General features: G+C 42.2%; 1 protein-coding gene across 2 annotated transcripts in view; it reads right to left on the bottom strand.

Annotated features, from left to right (window-relative positions):
• Positions 1 to 3,238, bottom strand: part of LOC135222061 (actin nucleation-promoting factor WASL-like) — a 73,759-nt gene extending 70,521 nt beyond the window's left edge. The window contains exon 1 of one of the 2 annotated variants that reach the window (XM_064260210.1): positions 1,615 to 3,238. In XM_064260210.1, the coding sequence (XP_064116280.1) occupies positions 1,615 to 1,939 (325 nt within the window). In that variant the 5' untranslated portion in view covers positions 1,940 to 3,238. The remainder of the gene's footprint in view (positions 1 to 1,614) is intronic. The other variant, XM_064260208.1, reaches the window with a different exon arrangement.
• Between the last annotated feature and the right edge of the window lie 20,667 nt (positions 3,239 to 23,905).

Here is a 23,905-nt window from a genome sequence, read left to right as displayed (position 1 = left end):
AAATACACAGTTCCTTTTGTGCATAAGTTTTTACTCCTAGATAAAGTGAATTCGTTATTAAGGGCTTCACAGTTTATGAAACGGAACCCAATTTCGGCAAGAATAGACATAGCTGTCAAAATCTGCTTCTCTCTTGGTTGCCGACCAGGTCAGTCAGTCCCTTGTCAATTAGTGTGTGTGTGTGTGTGTGTGTGTGTGTGTGTGTGTCGTTTCTCTACTCTGGAATTAATATATTTTCATATATGTAAACGAAGGGAAATCATAGATATATATATATATATATATATATATATATATATATATATATATATATATATATATATATATATATATATATATATATATATATATATATACAACACACACACTTCTGAAGCTTGTTCCCTATGCACAGCACCCTCTGGTTCTCTGGAAGCCCCCTTCCAGGGTCCTTCCAGGGGTGAAGGGGTGACCCATTTCTTTTTCTATCCCGTTTGCGACTCAATTAGGTGTAACCCTAATTGAATACCTGGGCTGAAGATGGAAAGCCTCCCGCGGCGTGATCAATGTTCGGTGCCCCGCTGGTGAGCCACGCAAGTGAACCTACACCATGATGACCAACAAACACTGATATCGCAGTATGTAGCAACATCGAGTCTTGTCATAACCGGTAGCTCCTAAATATGAGCACAATGGAGTCTGGGTTGCAGCACCGCTCTGGTTTCGTACATGATATTCACAACAAATCTCTGAAATCACAGTTGGAGGCAGAGAAAGCGCCTCCCCCTCGTATTGCACGACGAATGTCATCCACGGAAATTGACTGATTTAATATTTCTTACAGCATGACAGTATTTATTGTGTCCGGAGAGTACTTCTACGATTTTCCTAAACTACCCTATACACGAATCACACTGAACATTTCAATAGGCAGCTAAAAGCTATAGAATAAATAAAAGAAAAAAAAAAAGGTGCAAGAGACATCATGCAGTCCTTCAAACAGTAAATACAGCTGTAGTTTCACTCGAAATGTCTTCGGATCTAGTTCATGTCTATTTATGCACACTCAATACTCAAAACCAGTCCCAAAATAAACATTGTCTCCCATGGTATGCAAGAGGGAGGCGGGGGAGGGGGTGAGGGGTTTAATGATAAATGTACCGAGTTATACGACCAAAATGGAGGAAGAACAGCTTTGACACAGAGGCGGAATGAAAGGAAGGAATGACGGGAACCTGAATCATTTTAAGCGGCGCCCTCCCCTCAAGGACGTTGCCCGACAAAACCCGCTGCCGCCCCCTGTCAGGTGGTCGGTCCTTCCAGTCCCTGTAACGCATGACATACCTGCATTATGCAAGGCAACATAGTTACGACTCGAAGCACACTGTCTGTTGTGTGACTCACTTCCTGTCAACTTTTGGGACTCGTGTTCAACCTCACCTGGCCGACCTCCATGAGACCATTCTGGCGAATCGCGTCAAGACAGGATCAATAAGATACGAAAGGATTCCCCTTCGCCACACAACAGTCGACTGGAGATGCACTTTTTCTCATGATCTGATTGAAGCAAAAAACAGACACCCCCCCCCCCCCCCAACAAACACACACACACACAGAGCAGAGACCAAAACTGACCTGGTGCAGCGGAAGGAGCCCTCTGCTTATGCCAGTAGAAGTGGAGGTGGTGGTGGTGGTGGTGAGGAGGCCCCTGCGGCAATTTGTTGGCTATGACGGAGAGAGGCGCTGCTCTGATGAGATCGACGGGAGTGAAGGCCTGATGTCGAAGGAAGTGGGTGGCGAGGCGATCGTACACCCGGAGGAGAGGGGCGCCCGGTGCTGATGGGGGCGGTGGTGGTGGTGGCGGTGGCCACACGTAGCCGTATCCCGCAGCTGGAGTAGGAGGCGGAGGCGGACAAGGCGCTGAGGCAGGCCCTGCAGAAGGTGGAGGATGCTGCTGCATCACGCCGCCTCACGCCTTTCCCAAAGCACAACCTCCGCCCCTCCTCACCCACCTCTTCCACGTCCTCACTGCCATCCAGAACAAGAAGAAGAAGAAGAAGAGGATGAGGAGAAGGAGGAGGAGGAAGAAGAAGAAGACTTCTGCATGAGAGGCGAGGCGAGGCGTGCCCCTCCCCCGTCCACCCCTTCACTCGACTTTCTTCCTGCAGGCAGGCAAGCAACTACACAGCGCAAGCACATTCACGAGAGCGATTCCTTTCTAAGAACACGATCGCTTCTTCATGTCAGCCGAGCACCGCCTCAAAACACCCACACTACGGGAAACACAGGAGGCCTCCCTCGGCTGCACCTCTGGATGCGCTAACAATGCATCCATTCACTGCCACTGCCACGATCACGACGGACGACGCCAACTGCACTACTTCTTTATGATGTGCATCCTCCAGGTACCGAAGTGGTCACTGAACGAACAGATGGTGGTGTCGGGAGGGAGGGAGGGAGCACAGGGAGCAGAGCAGAGAGCTGGCTGGCTGCTATCTGCATCAACCAGCTGGCGGCCTCTCTCTCTCTCTCTCTCTCTCTCTCTCTCTCTCTCTCTCTCTCTCTCCCTCTCTCTCTCTCTCTCTCCAACACAATTCAACGAGTCGTCGTCGTCCTCAGTAGACACGTTCTAATCAATATTGCCGGCCGAAATGTGGTCTCCCTGGATTATGCTCTCCAACGGTGACATTTATAAAATATTGACGGGAAAAACTCCACAGTCAGTTGGACGGAGAATGACACGAGAGTCTAGGCACTGAGGCTCAAGTCTTTCCCACTACTTCCATCTCAATCGGAAGCTAGTCCGCTAAACGAACACCAACACCACCACCGCCGCCGCCGCCGACCTGCCAGAAGGGCTGGCACTGTCGACCGGGGAGCCGCTGCTGCTGCTGCTGCCGCCACCGCCCGCCCTCCCTCCCTTGTTCCTTCCTTCCAACACTCTGCGGGAATGCCGCGCCACTCCGATCTCACCACGATCTCTGACGCCCCACAGCTTGATCGACATAGCTGAGCGATCTCTCATCAGTCATGCAGGTGGAATTGAAATAAATGTGGGAGCAACGTTTTGAGAGAGAGAGAAATATAATGGAGGCGGCGGCGGCAACAGCCATGTCCTTCGTTACACACAACAGAAGCGACAACGATATAAGAAGCGGAGCAGCAGGAGCAGGAGCAGGAGCAGGAGCAGCAGCACACGTGGTGTCAGCGATTGGCTGCCTGACCGAGCCAGCCAGCAGTGCCACCAACACTGGCGGCATTGACAGTCTGGTAAAGGAACCCCAACCAGCTGCAGACCCGCCGTCTTGATGCTCAGCAACACGTATACATACATACGTACGCACGAAAGTCATGCGTGCTACGTGCTGAAAACCACCTCATCCATGTACTGGTATTGGACATCTGATTAGCATCATAAGCACATCATAGTTGGAAAAATAATCGTTCAAGCTGAAAGGTTAAGATCCCACTGGGTTGGCCCTCAACACAAACGCGCGCGCGAACTAGAATGTGTTAGATCTCCTATTCAAATATCACACCCCCTGGCGGTAGCTGACCCCCTCATGGTGGGTAAATATCCACGTTGTATTTACATCATTCATTTCCACTAAACAATCGACTCTCTCTCTCTCTCTCTCTCTCTCTCTCTCTCTCTCTCTCTCTCTCTCTCTCTCTCTCTCTCTCTCCTGGAGTCTAAAGAGAAGCGGCCAAGTTCGTTAGTTATTTTGATGACGATATATACAACTGAGTACAAATCTGCCCAAAAAGACATATAATAGAAACTATGCAAAGTAGACAGTGATCTGTTTCTACATGAAGAAGCTGGAGAGGAACCAAGCGAGCTAACTTCATCTTGTCAAAAGTCAAGAGTTCTACGTATTTGGAAGAAGGTGGGCAGAAAACAGTCTCTTCTCCAAAACGCAGAGCCTCTGATGAACGACATCAAAACCCGACCCCTGTCTTCCGTTCCACTGGCGAATCTTCGAAGGGAGAAAACAAGGAAGGAAGGAAAAGGAAAAAAAGCTTTATCTGCCGCTCTCATTTGATGACCAAAACTAGTCTCTCTGTTTGCATCGATAGCGCTTCCTCAGCAGTGGTATCAGTTCAAACACACAAAACAAAAATAACAATCTGTTCACCCAACGATGGTCCGTGGACCAGTCAAGGCGATCCGAATTATGCTGAATTCATCTCATATTCCACTAACCGGAGACTAGTGTTGAGTGATCAACTTAAAATGATACTACTGTGCTTTGAAGTCGGAGACTAAACACAATTGACATGACTAAGTAGCGTCGCCATTGCCAATTTGACTTCTGATAAAGAGGAGTCGACAACAGACGTGATTTGTTTCAAAGTTTTATGTTGAAAGGCACCAGCTGATCTCTATACAAAATACCCTCATAAAAAAACAAGAAACGACGATGATCGCCTTTTCGTGGACAAAGAATTCTATCTTTTAAAAACAAACTAATTACTCAGCGATGCAGCAAAAAGAACAGATTAAAAAATAAATAAATAAATAAATAAATAAATAAATAAATAAAATAAAATAAAATTCCCTCTGACTACTGGACAAAAATTAAGACTACAATATCTGTCACATTTCCGGTGCTACCGCCTCCTCCCCCAACCCACATCGCCCCCCCCCCCCTTAGAGGGAATATTCTGAGAATTTAAGAACAAAACTTCATCCTTCCCTAGAAAAAAAAAAAAAAAAAAAAAAAAACTGACAATTTCTGGATAACATTTATCCCTCCTAAAAAAAAGAAAAAAAATTGGCTTTCCCTTCCTGTAAAATATTGAACATTTCTTCATATAATTCAACCATCTCCTTCGCCCTTCCATAAAACCATATAGGAAATAAATTTAAATGTACTGCAGGGACATGTCGACCCATTAGTAACTGCTATACAAGTCCCATCACTAGGAGTGGAAGCCCACAGCAACCAAAAGGGCAATAATCCAATACTATGGTGACACCCATGATCGTCAACCTACACCAGAACAACGATTAGAAGTCCCATCGACTGAGCATAGAAAAGCCAGATTCCAAAGATTGAAAACAGCACAGCCCTGAGTATGAATCAACAACAGCCTCGACTTCATTTTCTCTTCTTCGAGGAAACCACAATTCATCTGTGAGAATCTGGAGGGAGACACGAGCGTCAGAACACCCGAAGGACACAGAAGATTCCGACGATGGAGCAAAGGAAGAGATGGGAATCATGCTCTCGTTCACGCCCTTTGTTGCATACTGGAGCAACAGAGATGGGGGAGGGACTTTGTCCTTGTCGGTATCGTTTGCCTGTGGGGTTTGTGTCGGGGTCATGACAGTCGGGATTGTGACCCACGACCCGTTGTAACCTCTGCTGCCCCGGAGTTTTGCTCATTTCCTGTTAAAATTCTAATGAAAGTTCCCTTCGGTGTTTTAGGCTCGATGGTTTTGATCGGACAGTGATATTGCAGCAATAAACCTGTGGCTGATCTTGGATGGATTTCAAGACCCTTCTCTCCGTTTAACAGGTCATTGGAATGTTCAGTCAAATTCACGTTCCTGGTCCTCTCATTTCATTCCCCAGCTCGAGACTATTGTCGTCAAGATTTCCGTGGCATATAATATACAGACAGCCAGTGACCAGATGTAGTCAGCCAGTCTCTGAGCTTTGCATTACAGAAATCTGAGAAACGAAGGCTTTCGTGGGACCAAGTGATTAGGCCAAAGATACTTTTGTACTGATAGGCAATAAAATGTGATTTCTGTTGAGTCGCAGGTAGACCCGAAGATTAATATTATAGAATATTTCCAAACTTATAACATCAAAGGAACAAACAAAAGTGGACAAATAGCGTACCAATGCTAGTTTAACTCCACACATTTTAATGTGTAACTAATGTGGATTCTTGAGACTTTCTGCAGTTCCAATAACCGCAGAAAATCTCAAGAATCCGCTCTTAAGTTACATACTAAAATGTGTGAAGTTAAAACTTCAATTGGTCTATTTCAATTATTGGGGAATGCATACATATTATATATATATATATATATATATATATATATATATATAGTATATATATATATATATATATATATAATATAAACATATATATGCATGCATTCCCCAAAAATTGAAATTCAGTCAAGGATACAGGGAGTAGTGTGTTCTTTCCTTCTCCAACAGTAGCAAAAATGCTCTTATCATCAAACGCAATAAAGATCTCATAATATCAAAGGAACAATCAAAAGTAGACCAATTGAAGTTTTAACTTCACACATTGTAGTATGTAACTTAAGAGCGGATTCGTGAGATTTTCTGCGGTTATTGGAACTGCAGAAAGTCTCGAGAATCCACATTAGTTACACATTAAAATGTGTGGAGTTAAACTAGCATTGGTACGCTATTTGTCCACTTTTGTTTGTTCCTTTGATGTTATAAGTTTGGAAATATTCTATAATATTAATCTTCGGGTCTACCTGCGACTCAACAGAAATCACATTTTATTGCCTATCAGTACAAAAGTATCTTTGGCCTAATCACTTGGTCCCACGAAAGCCTTCGTTTCTCAGATTTCTGTAATGCAAAGCTCAGAGACTGGCTGACTACATCTGGTCACTGGCTGTCTGTATAATATGTGCCACGGAAATCTTGACGACAATAGTCTCGAGCTGGGGAATGAAATGAGAGGACCAGGAACGTCAGTTTGACTGAACATTCCAATGACCTGTGAAACGGAGAGAAGGGTCTTGAAATCCATCCAAGATCAGCCACAGGTTTATTGCTGCAATATCACTGTCCGATCAAAACCATCGAGCCTAAAACACCGAAGGGAACTTTCATTAGAATTTCAACAGGAAATGAGTAAACTCCGGGGCAGCAGAGGTTACACGGGTCTGGGTCACAATCCCGACTGTCATGACCCCGACACAAACCCCACAGGCAAAGATACCGACAAGGACAAAGTCCTTCCCCCCCCCCCCCCCACACACACACACACACATATATATATATATTATATATATACATATAATCATACATACACACACACAAGGACAAAGTCCCCCCCCCCCACACACACGAGTATGTGCTTAGGTTTGTGCTGGTTTGCTTGTGTATCGAAAATTTGTTTAGTTGAGATGGTAACTGTTAAAAAACAACAAATATTAATGAATAGTAGTATGTTAGCAACATGTTTGTGTTCGAAAAGTAGTTTTTTTTTTTTTTTTTTTTTTTTTTTTTGGGGGGGAGGTGCACCCTTCATAACCGACCCTCACCACAATCATGTGTTTAAAGTTAATCATTGATTGTCATGCAGCTTACCGCTGTCAATCTTAACTCCTCCCTCTTCATAAACTATATCTAGAATTGTCTGTGTACTTTTTCTTTCATTTCCTTTTGAAAATAGTCTAAACTTTGCATATTTAGATCAAAATTCGAAACCTTCCATAAGGAGAAAGACAAGAAGCTGTGAAACTATTTTTTCACGAAAAAGGAGAAGATAAAATCTGGGCACGTGGATGGATGTCTGATGGGGAAGGATAGAAGATGGAAACAGAAACGATTCTCATTGGAGGTGACCGCTGTCATTTCATAAGTCTGATAACTATAAGAAAGGCAGTGCAGTGACTCAACTTGCAAATGGAAAGCATTCACCAACAAAATGTGTTGGACACAAACACTCTCCCTGTGCAGGTGCTGCTGCTGCAGCCAGTGTTGCAGAAATCTTACACGAGGTGAAAACAGAAGCAAAATCAACGCGAGATCAACCTGGTCAAATGATTCAGTCAAGTACCGTCTCTGCTCCTGAAAACATTGTACCACTTCTTCTCCCTTCCAAAAATGCGTTCATGAAGAGAGACTATGAAGCGGATGAGGCAGTGCGTCGTGTGAGCCTCCTTCGCAAGAACTCGGCATCCCGCCACACGTCTAACTTCCATTCAATGGTGATACTTATTTTTGGCGAGAGATTCATTCTAAGGCAGAGAATGACAGACTTCTGGTATTCACTACAGCCCCAAATCTGAAGAGATTATCAGAAGCTCAATCAATATTGGATCATGGACGGTACTCTGCTGAAGGCAATTCCTACATTCCAACTGTGCAGCCTTTCATGATTAAGAAGTGACGTCATAGAGTATAAACTGACGCTCGTTTCATGATCCGCCGACCGACCGCCCTCAGGAAAATGAAACTGATATAAATCCACTGTCTATAACATCCGATTTGGAACTGGCTGCCACTCAAGCTCCTTTCTAGAAGCGAATGTCCTACACCCAACAGCAAACTTGGTCTCCATGCAGGGGCAGCGCTGATGGCCAAGAATCGGCATTTCTTCCAACGAATGAAATTCCCCAAGTTTTAAAACCTGTATTTTCCAGAAGATGCGGACGACGTTGATGCGTGGATAGAAAAGGATGAGAAGGATATTCATGGAGGGGGGAGAGAGAGAGAGAGAGAGAGAGAGAGAAGAGAGAGAGAGAGAGAGAAGAGAGAGAGAGAGGAGAGAGAGAGAGAGAGAGAAAGGTGATGATGAAAATGTCCGAGATGATCTTGGCGGAACAGTTATTTATCTCCTTAATAAATAACTGACGTTCTCTTCACAATGTTGAAAATAAACTCTCAAACTCTTTTCATTATACATTTGCATCTGATTCTTCATTTCAGTGCGAACCTATATATGGTTAACATATTCCATACCATCATTATTTTGCTTGCCCAGAAACTCATTAAAGAAAGTAAAATGTCTGTTTTCTGTCGGGACTCTTTCTAGCTGTGTGGATTGTGGATGTCCCGATTCTGACTACGGCACAGAAGCTTTGACCAATTCTGACTCATCAGCACGAATTCTTTCTCAAACTACATGACGCTTTATAAGGATATATGAGAAGTGTCGTTGGTAGGAGCAACGACGGTTTGGAGGCCTGGGAGAGACTGCAACCGGAAAACCGGTGAAACCGATTGGTTTTAGCGCTGAAAATAATTGGGTGGTGGGTGGTGGCAGTATTTTCCAACGACGGGACATCACAGATACACTTGAACATTTCTAGACGGAAGTCATTACAGAAGCCAAACAGATCTCTTTAGAGCCATCGACAGCGAGCGAAAAGAAAGTGGGACGTTATGAGATGAAGAGGAGCAACGTCGCCAGTGATCAACTTGTCACGAACAAATGACCAATGAAATTCAGGCATCCAGCAAAGACTGATCTGGGTCTGCGAGTGTTACTCACACACAACGAGACGAATCAATCCCCTACGCGCTGGTCCGAGTCGTTCACCACGACATTAGAATAAGACACTTCTCTGAGAAGGCCCATTCCTACTAGCCTTCCATAAAAGCAGCGCCTTCATACTACTCATCACTGCATCATCAACCAAGATCTGAAGACACGAGGAGAGGAGAAGGATTGGCCTCCTGTGCATCCAGTTCCCGTGGTCCCTGCAGTCAGCAATTGACCAGGCGTACCTACAGCAATTTTCATAAAATACCTCTCCATCTTACAAAAAATCTGACACGCATACTGAAATGCACAACCACTGAACAGCATTTTGTGCATCAAAGATGAATTCTCGACACGATAAATTCTTGATCCAGTTAAAAGATGTCGTTACAACTCTCAGCTTAAGCTTGAGCCTCAATGAGCATGAGCCTCTCAAATGAATCCTTTCATTGACAATCAAAAGCCACAGTAGTGTTAAAATATATTATTGTACAATAGTAAAAATACAAGGAGAGACTTTCGGATACTGCTCCGTATCCCTCTTCAGTCCTACTGACGGTCAAACAATGGAGAGAGAGAGAGAGAGAGAGAGAGAGAGAGAGAGAGAGAGGGAGAGAGAGGAGAAGGGAAGATGAGAGATGAGAGAGAGAGAGAAAAAAAAAAAAAAAAAAAAAAAACTGGTTCAAGGCGGATGGATTTAAGTGTTGGTCAGGTAATCCCCGTTCGGTTGTTTCTGTTGGCGAGACGGCTTGAACGGCGAAGTGGTCGTTCAGGTGATTCCAGCTCAGCAGACACTCCATCGGTGCCATGACTTGAAGCTGTAGTAACCTCAGTCACCTGGGATAAGACAGGTGGGAGCAACATCAGGGGTCTCACAATCACCAGACATATGAATCCTAAAATCGTTGACAAAGTGGCCAATTATCATCAGTGAAAGTTTTGTTCCCTTCAAAAGCACACCCCTTTCTAATAGCAGCTCCTTCTTAGTGGAAGTAGCTGCTATTAGAAAGGGGTGTGCTTTTGAAGGGAACAATACCTTCACTGATGAGGATAGTTTTACCAATTCTTTAATAATTGGCCACTTTGTCAACGATTTTAGGATTCATATGTCTGGTGATTGTGAGACCCCTGATGTTGCTCCCACCTGTCTTATCCCAGGTGACTGAGGTTACTACAGCTTCAAGTCATGGCACCGATGGAGTGTCTGCTGAGCTGGAATCACCTGAACGACCACTTCGCCGTTCCAGCCGTCTCGCCAACAGAAACAACCGAACGGGGATTACCTGACCAACACTTAAATCCATCCGCCTTGAACCAGTTTTTTTTTTTTTTTTCTCACTGTTGTAACGCTCCCTCCATTGTTTGACCGTCAGTGGGACTGAAGAGGGATACGGAGCAGTATCCGAAAGTCTCTCCTTGTATTTTTACTATTGTACAATAATATATTTTAACACTACTGTGGCTTTTGATTGTCAATATTATAGCCTCGTTACGGAGGTTCCTTAGTTCAATCCTCTCATTGTTGATGGCACTGCATTCTTAAACACATAAACACTGTTTCCCAATGCCAGGCAATAAAACTTACACTCCTACTTACTACATTAGACAGCATCACATCTATCAAAATCTCAAGGTCCACTGTAACGAGTTCCTCTTTATGTGTAACCGCTTCAAGAATACCTTCACAATACTTTAACACGGCCTGCTCCTTACCTAGACCCACACTGCTCTTTGGAAACCAAGCCCTCTCTATAACCAGGACTCTCAGCTAATTTATTTCTAATAACCAGGATTCTCAGGGCATTTTCATTCATTCACTCAAGTTGTTCCACATCCCCCAGCCACAAATACTTCCCTATCACCTCCCTAGTTCATTTAATTCACCAGCACTGACACCGTTCCTCATTCTGCAAGACCAGCCAGGCACTGGTAATACTGTCATTTCCAAGGTAACTCCCGTCACTTTTCCATTCCTGGACTAAGTACACTTCTTTCCAGAACTGTTTACCCAGTGACACGAAGTTCTTTCTAGCTAAACAGTTCAAAGACTCCCGATCAAAATTGGACTCTTGAAGCCTTCCTGAAACGATAATGAAATGAATGTCCCTTTTTCTTCGCTACGACTCAAGCATCCAGAAACAATCACCTCTTGTCCTTTGCCGTCGTACACAACTTGCTCATTGATTCGGTACCTGGATGTGTACTTCATATAGAATAGGTAAAGCTTGTTGTTGAAATGAACACAAAATTGAGGCCAAAGGCCGAGCACTGGGACCTATGAGGTTAGTCAGGTCTGAAACGGCAATTGACAATAAAAGGTTTGAAAGGTATAACGGGAGGGAAAACCTCAAAGCAAAGTTGCACTATAACCCAATAGTTAAAGATGATGCAAGCAAGATGGAAGAAAGAGAATATGAAAGGAGGCACAGTAAAAGGAATGAAAGGCGCTACAGCTGGGGGCCGAGGGCACGTTGCTAAGAATCTTCGGCCGAGTCTCCTACAGTGCGAAAGTTTGTCATTGTTTTCCGCGATGATTCTCATCCATTCGTCCATGAGAGAGCGAGAGAGCGAGAGAGCGAGAGAGCGAGAGCGCCCGAGTGCAGCAGAAGCCTCGAATTCAAGTGACCTTTCCCCCGCCAATCATAAACCACCTTTCAATAAGCACTCACGCACAGCAGCATTCAATGCGAAATAAGCCCATAGAAAATATACTACAACAGAAGAAACAACAACAACAACAACAACAAACCTCGTCACTGAAACTATAAAAATAGAGATGTCGGCAGTCGAATATTCCAGATGATGGTGATAACAAACTTACAATTACATGTATGTAGGTACGTGTGTATACATACATACATACATAATGTAAAAACTAATTTTCTCAGCATAACAACATGGAACTGGTTGGACATTTCTCATGATACGTTCATCCTATACGTCTTAATACAAAGCAGCCTAAAAGTTCATCCAATCGCGGTCGTCGTCAAAATAATAACAATAGGTTACCGTCGTGACAACAATGAAGGCGACGACGAACTACTCTTCTCCTCTAAGAACATTTCTTTCACGAGAAACCACAATATCACTGAAATGGGTAGATTAAAAGTGTGTGTGTGTGTGTGTGTGTGTGTGTGTGTGTGTGTGTGTGTGAGAGAGAGAGAGAAGAGAGAGAGAGAGAGAGAGAGAGAGAGAGTATATACATAATATTAACAAAATATGGGAAACTGTAAACCCAGAGAATGGATTCATCCGTCGCTTGAAACGCCACCTAAGGTGAAAATTCATCTCATGAAGATTTTCTGTATGTGCGTGGGGTGTGGTGTATGGGTGCACTTATGTATGTATGAAAATGCCACGAAAGAAAGTGAATCAAAGGAGCGGGACTAAGGCCTTTCGACTTACTGTCCTCCACTTAGCACAATGCTAAGTAGAGGACAGTATCCATATTTTCGTTATTCATACATACACACACACACACACATATATATATATATATATATATATATATATATATATATATATATATATATATATATATATATATATATATATATATATATATATATATATGAATAATTATCACATCGAACCGTGATCCATTTATATATCAATTCAAGCTACAAATGTCCTTTAATATCTAAATTCACTTTGCCTCCCAAATGATATATTTTCATATATGTACCGAAGGGGAATTTTTTAGTTGATAATAATTCCGTCCCCCCATGGGATCGAACCACCGTCCAAGTGGACGGGGACGAAATCAGGACAGTCAGTGACGCTATCCAATCAGCCATCATTTGGGAGGTAAAGTGAATTTAGATATTAAAGGACATTTGTAGCTTGAATTGATATATATATATATATATATATATATATATATATATATATATATATATAATACCAATTCGCTCTACTTTGGAATCAATATATTATCATGTTTGTTGACCGAAGGGGAACTTTTTAGTTGATAATAAATCCGTCCTCTCGTGGATTCGAACCAGCGCAGAGAGAACTCGGGAGTTCAGCTGCGCCTAAACGGACTTAGGAGGCGTCACTGCAGTCCTGATTTCTCCTCTGTCTGTCCTCTGGTTCGAATCCACGAGAGGACGGAATTATCAACTGAAACGTTCCCCTTCAGTTAACATATATGAAAATATACTGATGCCGAGGTTCAGCGAATTGGATATTAAAGGACTTTTGTAGCTTACTGCTTGTATATGACTCACAGTGATGTGATAAATATCATATATATATATATATATATATTATATATATATATATATATATATATATATATATATATATATATTATATATGAATAATTACCACATCACCGTGATTCATATAAATTATTCGTGCTTCAAATGTGCTTTAATATTTAATTCGTTGTACCTCGGAATTCATATATTTTCAATATTCATATATGTAAACCGAAGGGGAATTTTTTAGTTGACGAAATTATCATCAACTTAAAAAAAATCTCCCTCGGTTTACATATATGAATATGAAAATATATTAATTCCGAGGTACAACGAATTAGATATTAAAGCACATTTGTAGCTCGAAAAAAAATATAAATATATATATTAATATATATATATGAATGTGTATATATATATATATATATATATATATATATATATATATATATATATATATATATCCAAATAGGGCGAGTCTCGTCTCAGGATAGACTCTGGAGGGCGAAGGGAAAGGGAAAGGGCAGAGCATCATTGTTACGACAGTTTATTATGGCAACGTTTCCCGCCAGATGATGTCGTCGCATTTGCGAGGCATCAATGATTTCAGAAAACTTTCTGACACAAGGTCACGTTGAAGCATCGACTTCCACACAAATGATGAGGCAGGGGAGGGAGGGAAGAGGCGCAGGAGGTCAGACCTAAATCGGCACAAGTCACCAGACTAAAAACAAAGTGTTCTCCCGAACGCGCCAAGGCGAGAAAGGACGAAAGAAGCAAAACGTAAACAAAGGTGAGGCGATAAACATCTGTACTGAGGTTGACTGAGCGTTTCGTGTTGAATTAAACTGAATATGGAATTTGGGCCAAAGGCCAAACACTAGGACCTACGAGGCCATTCAACTCTGAAACGGAAATTGACAGTTAAAGGTTTGAAGGGTGCAACAGGAGGAAAACCTCAAAGCAGTTGCACTATGAATCAATTGTTGGGAGAGGGTGGAGAGTAAGATGGAAGAAAGAAGATATGAAAGAAGGTACAGTATAAGGAACCGAAGGGGTTGCTCTGGATCAAACAGTGGCTACGTTATTCCTATCTTGATAGGAATATCGTAGCTAGCAACCTATTCTTAAAACCTTACGAATTTGTTCCCCAGATTTCCTGGAAGAACAACTTGAACTAATTTGTAGGCATTTTTCGTTTCTAAGGTATCACGACCATATAACTGAGAAAGCAATTCACAAAGCAAACGCAATTTTCTACAGACCCCTCAAGACAAGACCAGGGAGACACCCAACAATAAAATAAAAATTCCAAACCTGGAATTTTTAGGATGGTGATCCAGACTCTCAGAAAATCTAACCCTTTTGCATTTACTTACCCAAACACCTTTGTCAAATCCCTGATTAACGTTCAACAAAAGACATCCCCCAAGGACACAGGCGTTTACGAAATCCCATGCCTGGACTGTGAACAATCTTAAATCGGTTTTACAGGAAAATCACTTCTCCAGAGATTAATTTCATACAAACGGTCAGTTAGGTATGAACAACAGAACTCGGCTATTTTCAACCATATAAATGAACATAACCAAAGAATAAACTGGAATTTGTTACAGATAATTTATAGCAGCAACTGTCGGTACAAGAGTCAAATGATAGAATAGGCCTTGATTAAACAAACTGGTAATGACCATCTCAAAGGGCGCATGGGATTCAGATGTCACTGGAAAAGTTTTCATCCAACCAATGCTTAAGAGGATTAAAGAAGGATTATTAGTGAGTGACCTCAATTGGCTTACCTGTGAATGGATCTCTTGGTATAAATACCACATTTTCTGTAACTTTTCTCATTCATCTACCTGAAGAGAGAGACAGCAGTCTCTGAAATACAGTACTTTCTCTAAATTTTGGTGTTTTTATGGGCTCCTTTTATTAGATGGAATTCTGTTGCAACAGAATATTTTTACCATTATATATTTATATATATATATATATATATATTATATAATTTCCATAAAAACACGAAGGCAGGCAGAAATTACAGATTTTTATTTTCAAAAGTAATGTTTCCCTCAACAGACTGGTAATGGATTCCGAGGTACAGATCAGTCGTGCTATACAATGAATGAAATAATAAACTGAGGCCAAAAGCCAACAAGCGATATAGATGACCTTGAGAGTCTGAGGTCTTCCTCTTGCTGCACCTTTCAAACATTTTTACCCTCAGTTTCCCTTTCAGCGCTGAATGACCTCAAAGGTCACCTCACTTGGCCTTGGGCCTCAATTTTATATTTCATTCATTTGTATAACAAGACTGACCTGTCCCTCTGAATCCATTACCTGTCTAACAGAGGGGGTGAAGATGAAGATGAGAGGAAGAATATGAACGGAGAAAGGGGCTGCAGCTCGGGGCTGAAGGAATGCTGCAAGGAACCCCAAGTAATGTCTACAGGCCATCGTGTGAGATGCAGTGACGGCGTGAAACCCCCTACGAGGAGAAGCAGTTATGCGGCTGCTATGTCACTCGTGCTGAAAGAAGCTTCTTCATAACAATCCCGTTGACCGGTGGCTGAGAAAAGATTCTACTGATCAGATCTGACTCCCGGCTCTTTCGTGAGGTGATCATCGGTGCTCATTCTGCCATCTGGCTACTGAACACCAATTGCTGCTATGTATGTTAGACTCACTGCTATATGCTGTTAGACGAGACATTCCCTTTGATTCAGTGATGGTAATTATTTATATGGTCACAAATATCTGAGCTTCGCAGACTATACCTCTCACTGGGCATCTGCAATGTGTTCATCTTTTGAAGAGTGATTAACCTGTCAATCCGATATAGGATTTGAGACAGTAGGGGCAAGGGACTTGCCTCATATACCCGTGTCTTTGGGGAATGGCTCCTATTGGATGTTCATTAAGGATTTGGCTGAATCTCCAAGCCTGTGTCAACAGTCCAGGGTAGGCCTAGATTTTATTACAAAATGTCTGTCTCCCTTGGCATGTGCTAGCTTTACAGATAGCTTTCTCAATTCTATGGTCACTGCCTCAAGGACAAAAGCGGCGTTCTGATTACATCCAACTCCTCCTCCATGAATCCAGGAAGCAAATCCGTAAGGGTAAAAAAAAAAATAATGTTGGCTCTCAGCAAACAGTGAATCTGAATCCTGTCGTGCCTCTAATTATCCAAACACCTAGGAAAGGAACTGTACTGTTTCTTTTCAACTTGACTTTGAATTTGATTCTGGGCACTACTGCATTTAAGTCTTAAAAATTGCTCAGGCTGTCCCATCTATTACCCCAAATTGTTAAGTAACACCCAAACTCATCCACATCATGCCTTTGGCGTTAAGTACTATCGTTTCAAAATACTCAATATAGAAATTGGCTAATAATGGACTTGGGCTGTACCCAGATTGTTGCTTGTAGATGGAATTTCCGAACAAAAGAAAAGACGTTGTTTCGATCCACACAGTTCAACTAATTCTATTATTTGATTATCAAAAAACTGGAAGACATCTTTTAATGGCATTTTGTGAATAGGGAATCTGCAATCAAGATGAAAGAGCAGAATAATGGACATGAAAATGGGGAGAGGAGGCATCATAACCACTTCGAAATCTTATAACTTAAAAGCCCTGGCACATGTAGTGGCTGACCTGAGTGGGAGGTTACCTTTTTTTTGCTCTAGGAAGGCCATAAAAATACAGCAGTTTTGGTTGAATGACTTGAAATAACTTGAAATAACTACAATTACTGCTTTTGTCCCTGCCAATTCAGGTTCACTTTTGAAAAATTCCTTAAGACGTCTTGGAGGGATTTCTTACTCCTTTTCCATAATCTTTGTTTCTTTGTATCGTGTTTTTACATTGCATGGAACCAGCAGATATTCAGCAACAGGACCAACGGCTTTACGTGACTTCTGAAACAAGTCGAGAGTGAATTTCTATCACCAGAAATACACATCTCTCACTCCTTAATGGAATGCCCGAGAATCGAACTCGCCGCGGCCACTGGGGTGACACACCAACACCATACCGACCACACCCCCGAGGTGCTTCCATTTCATAAGTGTTTGAATCACTGAGGAGCTGGTTGACTCTATTAGCGTCAAAGTCTTTATCTATAGAGTATTCACAACCTTTTCTTTGCCAGATCTGCTTATCAAGACATCTCATTCTTGTTGTGAGTGAACGGCTCTCGTACATCTATCTACAGGGAAAAGGAGATTTCTCGTTAAAGTCACAGGCTGCACTCAATACTGTACCATTGGAACACACCTCCTGCAGGCTGTGATTTTCATCGGCCATGAATTTGTTCAATGCTGCTCTCAAGTCGAGCTTGTTTTTCACGTTTAGCAAGGGATACACCACCGTTTAAAACTCAACACTACCACGTCCAAATGCTCACTTTACCTATATCAGTTGAGTCTCACATGTTTCTCTCATGGATACACACACACACACACACACACTCACACATATATATATATATATATATATATATATATATATATATATATATATATATATATATATATATATATATATATGTGTGTGTGTGTGTGTGTGTGTGTGTGTGTATAAGCAACAGTGAGACTATCTTTGATATATGGAGCTCAAACATGACCATTAATGAGAGAACATGACAACAAGAAATTGGATGTAGTGGAGATGAAAATGCTTAGATAGATTCGTGGAGTACAAAAAAAAATGGATAGAACAGATGAAAGAATAAGGGGAATGACTAAAGTGGAGGAACTACCAAAGGTGGCCCAGGAAAGAAGACTTCAGTGGTATGGCCATGTGATGAGAAGGGATGAAGAATATGTGGGGAGGAGAGTGAAGCAGATGAAGGTTGAATTAAGTATATCTTAGTTTAACCAGACCATTGAGCTGAGTAACAGCTCTCCTAGGGCTGGCCCCAGGGCCACTTTTACGGGGCCGAAGGATTAATACTTTTACGTGGCCGAAGGATAAGATACTCTTACGTGGCTAGGAACCATCGGTTACTAGGCAGTGGGATCAAAAGCTTATTGTGGGATCCAAACCACATTATATAGAGAAATTAATTTCTAATCATAAGAAACAAATTCCTCCGACTCCACGTTGGCAGAGCAGGGAATCGAACTCGGGACTACCGAATCGGCAGGTGAGCATGTCAAGCAGATGGAGGCGCCTGGTGGGAGAGCGAGAGCGAGACCGAAGCAAAGGCGAATGAATATAGTTAAAGAAGACCTGAGAGACAAACAAATGTCAGAGGAAACTGTAAGACCAGGCCAGGTGGAGGTAAGTGGGGTGGGGTAAAGATCCAGAGAAAGAAAATTATATAAATAAATGAAATCATATATATATATATATATATATATATATATATATATATATATATATATATATATATATATATAAATAATATAAAATCAAGCCAAAGGTGGACCACAGAATCGTAATCAATATAGCATATTTCTTTATTTCCAACATTTATTTTATTTTATGGTATTCTGTGTCGTATTTTACGAATTTTATTGTTTTTCAGTCATTTTATTAATTAATTAACAGATTCCCTGATGGTTTACGCAAGTTACTACGAAACGTTGGAACTAAAGAATTATGCTATATTCAGTACATTTCCAAGGTCCACCTTCACACTGATGTGTCCTACTGGCCGTCGTCTACCTGTGTCTGTCTGTCTGCGTATGTATATATATATATATATATATATAATATATATATATATATATATATATATATATATATATATATATATATTATACATAAACACAGAGATACGGGACTTAAATACAAAAATGCACCACGAGAGGGTAGAACTGTAAATTACTTAACCTTCGAGATGAAGAAGGTGTAGGCTACTCTACTAAAAAATCTTTTTCAGCAGGTGGCTGACAATTTCCCCAGCTACTACCTTTAAATCTATATATTTTCTATATCTCTTTCAAAATCAATGGAGCGAGTTCATTCACGCCTTGACTGATATTCCTACAAAAGCGTTTATTTATCCAAATGGACTCAATGCTGACTTCCAGCACCAAAGCAGCTCGGTTGTGTCCGTGGCCAAGTGATCGTATGATTGTTCTACTGCAGGGCGGAAATTCTACTGTGTTCCCTTCCACGTCTCCTGCATCTTTCAGTCTGACGATATCAAACTTATCACAGACTCCCTCGGGATTTGACATGCGCATTATAGTGTTTGTCTCATTGTACTGATTTCTTCATTGAACCACTACATCTGAAACCATTACTAAATGATAGTACAAACAGGCTTTTTGTATGGTAAGTACCTTTGTCATCGTCAGGTGTTTTTTGCCACTCTTAATGCATTGTCTCATACACAATGAAGAGATTCAAATTTCTTGCCTCTATTCCTGATCGTATCTAATTATAATCAATGTATTGACAGTTGTCTGCTCTCTTAGGCACCCGAAATAAATACCATCTGAACATCAATTGGTACCACAAACCTTTCTCATCTTTCACCTTTAGTCTCCGAATGAAAAAGGCTCAAATTTGCGGAGGCCGGATGTTAGAACACTTAGCAAACGCAACCTGTAAACTCAAGATGGGACTTTTGAAGAGAGCAGCTTAAACACCACAGCATTTCTTGCCCACACAAGAAGGGCTAAACAGATATTTTGCACATCATATCCATTTAGATCTTTCATTTGACATGCAACGAGACTTTTTCCATGTCCAGTCCCCTAGTGTTAAAAACACTATGGAAATCATGTTAGAAGCATGACAGCTTTTTTCTCAAATTTAGAGAGAGAGAGAGAGAGAGAGAGAGAGAGAGAGAGAGAGAGAGAGAGAGAGAGAGAGAGAGAGAGAGACTGGTTACTGAGGGCAACCAAGAGTTAGAAAATATATATATATATATATATATATATATATATATATATATATATATATATATATATATATAATGTGTGTGTGTGAAAAACAACAGGATTCTTTGTAAAAGGAAAATGTCTCGGGGCAACGACGGTCTGGAAGCGCCATAGCACAACGGAGGGAGGGAGGGAGGGAGGGAGGGAGGGAGGGAGGGAGGGAGGGAGGGAGGGAATCACGTCCTTAGTGAGGCAACTTTCGAGACGGAATACTTTCATCACAGACGATCTTATGGTTAAAACAACGGCAACTTAAAAAAAGTTTCGCGATCTCTACTTTGGAAAAGATGGTATGTACCTACGAAGATGTCAAAAGAAATTCATATGCCATTGACGATCATTGAAACCTTAAGGAAACATCAAATATTGCCACGAAAGCACATGTCGGTCGGCATCAGCACTTTCGGAGTCTGCAAAAGCTGTAGAATATGTTAAAATCAGTTCCGCAACACCGCCACACGACGAATACCAATGGGCGACAGGCGAAGTGTTCAACGCTCTTTTGTTGTTGTTGTTGCTCTCCTTGACCTCACAGTGCGCGACGCCATGTCGTCATGGTTTCGTTACTCACATCCGGTCCAATTCCCAATTCCAGTCAATGACAAAATCAACTGCCCGAATTCAAACCGTTACAGGTGGTGGAAGGCTTGAAGGCGGCGGCGGCGGCACCACTGCCCTTTTCCCTCCCTCACTTCCCAGCTTTCTGGTCATGCTTGAACTCAGTCAACGTTCAACTCTTAAACTGGCATAAAATCAATCACGCTTTTTTCCTTTACACGATTTAATTCATACTGACTATACATTCGTGGAGAGAGAGAGATGATGAGAGCAGAGAGAGAGAGAGAGAGAAGAGAGAGAGCGAGAGAGAGAGAGCGAGAGAGAGAGAGAGAGAGATAGAGAGAGAGAGAGACGAAGGGGGGGGGGGGGGGGTATTGACTTGTAGAGCTCGCAACCTTAGGTGCTAGAATAACAACCACTAGCCAATTGGCCGCTAGAATATATATTAATTAATTAATAAAACCGAAAAAAGACAGCTGAAAGGGTATGAATGGAGTGCTTAGGTGCCGCCAAAGTCGGGAATTCCAGGGAGGTCGTTAGCATAAAGCTTTGGAAACTTCACATGGTCACCTCCAGCAAAGAAAACTGGAAACTTCACATGGTCACCTCCAGCAAAGAAAACTGGAAACTTCACATGGTTGTCTGTCCTCTAGCAAAAAAACTGAAAAAAAAACTTTTTGGAAAGGGGGGGAAACTTCACATAGGTCACCACCAGCAAAAGAAAACAACTGGAAACTTCAACATCGGTCACCTCCAGCAAAGAACTGAAACTTCAAACATGGTCAACCTCCAAGCAAGAAAACTGGAAACTTCACATGGTGTCCTCTAGCCAAAGAAAACTGGAAACCTTCACATGGTCCCCAAAACCGAAAAAAGCAAAGACAACTGGAAACTTCACATGGTGACCTCCACAAAGAAAACTGGCAACTTCACATGGTCCAAACCTCCAGCAAAAAAAACTGGGAAATTCACATGGTTCACCACCAGCAAAGAACACTGGAAACTTCAATGTCCACCTTCAGCAAAGAAAACTGGAAACTTCACATGGTCACCTCCAGCAAAGAAAACTGGAAACTTCACATGGTCACCTCCAGCAAAGAAAACTGGAAACTTCACATGGTCACCTCCAGCAAAGAAAAACTGGCGACTTCCACAAATGGTTCACTACCCAGCAAAAGAAAAATAAACTTGGAAACTTCACATGGTCACCTCCAGAAAGATAACTGGAAACTTCACATGGTCACCTCCAGAAAGATAACTGGAAACTTCACATGGTCACCTCCAGCAAAGAAAACTTAGTCAGCTCACATGTCACAACTCATAGCTGCCAAGAGGACTTCTGAGGGTCCTCAATTCCCCATCAAAGTTGATAACAACCTTTTTTCTTCTTAACGAGTAAAAGCTTTGACAGCAGCAGCAGCTTAATGTGCATCGGTGCGGAGAGACCGAGAGCTGGCTGGCGACTGGGCAAACGGGGCAGCCAGTGTCTGTCCCTCCGACCTACGACGGCCTCCCTCAACCACCTCAACGACTTGGGCAAGACCTATCATTGGGACAACCCCTTCTCCAGACGGCCACACTATTGATTGATTGTCCAGCTGGTGCCGCCTGACATGCCGCACCCCAAAAAGCCACCACACCCACATACGACACAGGAGAAGAGGCTGCTGCTCTCGTTTGGTTCTCTCCCTCTCCGCCCTATCATCCCCCTCCCCCTTCCCCTCCCCTCCCCACACAAAGTTTTGACGTCTTCAACCTTCGACCCTTTTTTCTTTACTCTACGATACTGGCCATTTCAGAGTTCGTTCAGCTCTTGGATAGGCGCGATTTAAAGCAGTATCCGCGCAAGACACTTGTCATATCGAGAGAGAGAGAGAGAGAGAGAGAGAGATGAGAGAGAGAGAGAGAGAGAGAGAGAGAGAGAGAATATATATAAAATTATCGACAGATTGACTTCACGTGTGTGTGTGTGTGTGTTTAGAGAATGCGCAAGTGCAAGTCTTAGGAGAGTTACAAGAGAAGTTCGATATCTACGGGAAAGGCTGCATTCGGCGAACAGCTTAATGAAAGGCATCATAGATAGAATGTGTTGCAGGCTACGGAGGATGCGAGGTGTACAACATCATTGTTAATACGATAGCCATCTTTTCAAATTGAAAGCAGAGCAATAAGACGTTCTGATGTTTGTTCGACCAGCGAAGGTTAGTCACCCAACAACTGTCGGGATATAAACCCCCTCAATATCAGAGGGGAAAGATATGGGCAGCAGGCAACCTCGCCCGGATACTTCATCAACACAAGAAGGGTAACACGTCCTGGAGCCCACCCTTCCGCGAGAGAGAGAGAGAGAGAGAGAGAGAGAGAGAGAGAGAGAGAGAGAGAAGAGAGAGAGAGAGAGAGAGAGTCCTTTTAAATTCTGTGTGATTTTATCTTAAGCCTATTTTCGTTAAAGATGCAGTCATAGCTTATTAAATAACACCTATTCTATTATTGCACACACACATAATATAAATATATATATATCTATATATAGATTATATATAATAAATATAATCACAAAATATCTCAACACTTTCCCAAATCCATTCTGTAATTTGTACTAAACATCCCTCCTCTTGTCCGACCCAGTCTCCTGTTCATCCCTCCTCCCATCCTGCGTCATCCTTCACACTGATAGGAATCGGGCGCTTCCATATGCAACCCTTTGGCACCTTTGACAATGTTCTTCGCCATCATTCGTGACACTTGACTCTACGCTTAATCAAATGGCTTCTCTTCGCCCTCACCGGTCAACATTCCCATCAACAAAGATGAATTCGCCCCACTCCACATTTCCGTCACTCACTTCATGACAGTTTCTCACTTCAGAAGTCTGCATCAGTACCTCATTTCCTTTCTCTAGTATTCTAATCACACAGTGGAAACAGAAGCAGTTCCTCCACACAAGACAAAACACACCTTTGCCCAGAGCCACCTGGCAGACACTGACACCAGTCAGTCAGTCAGTCACTCTCACAGCGACACTCTGAGGGAGCCTCACTTTCTT

This window comes from Macrobrachium nipponense, chromosome 3 (assembly GCF_015104395.2).
Source record: "Macrobrachium nipponense isolate FS-2020 chromosome 3, ASM1510439v2, whole genome shotgun sequence".
NCBI classification, from domain to species: domain Eukaryota; kingdom Metazoa; phylum Arthropoda; class Malacostraca; order Decapoda; family Palaemonidae; genus Macrobrachium; species Macrobrachium nipponense.
Note: the sequence above shows the minus strand (reverse complement) of the source record. Positions and strands in the feature narration are given on the sequence as shown.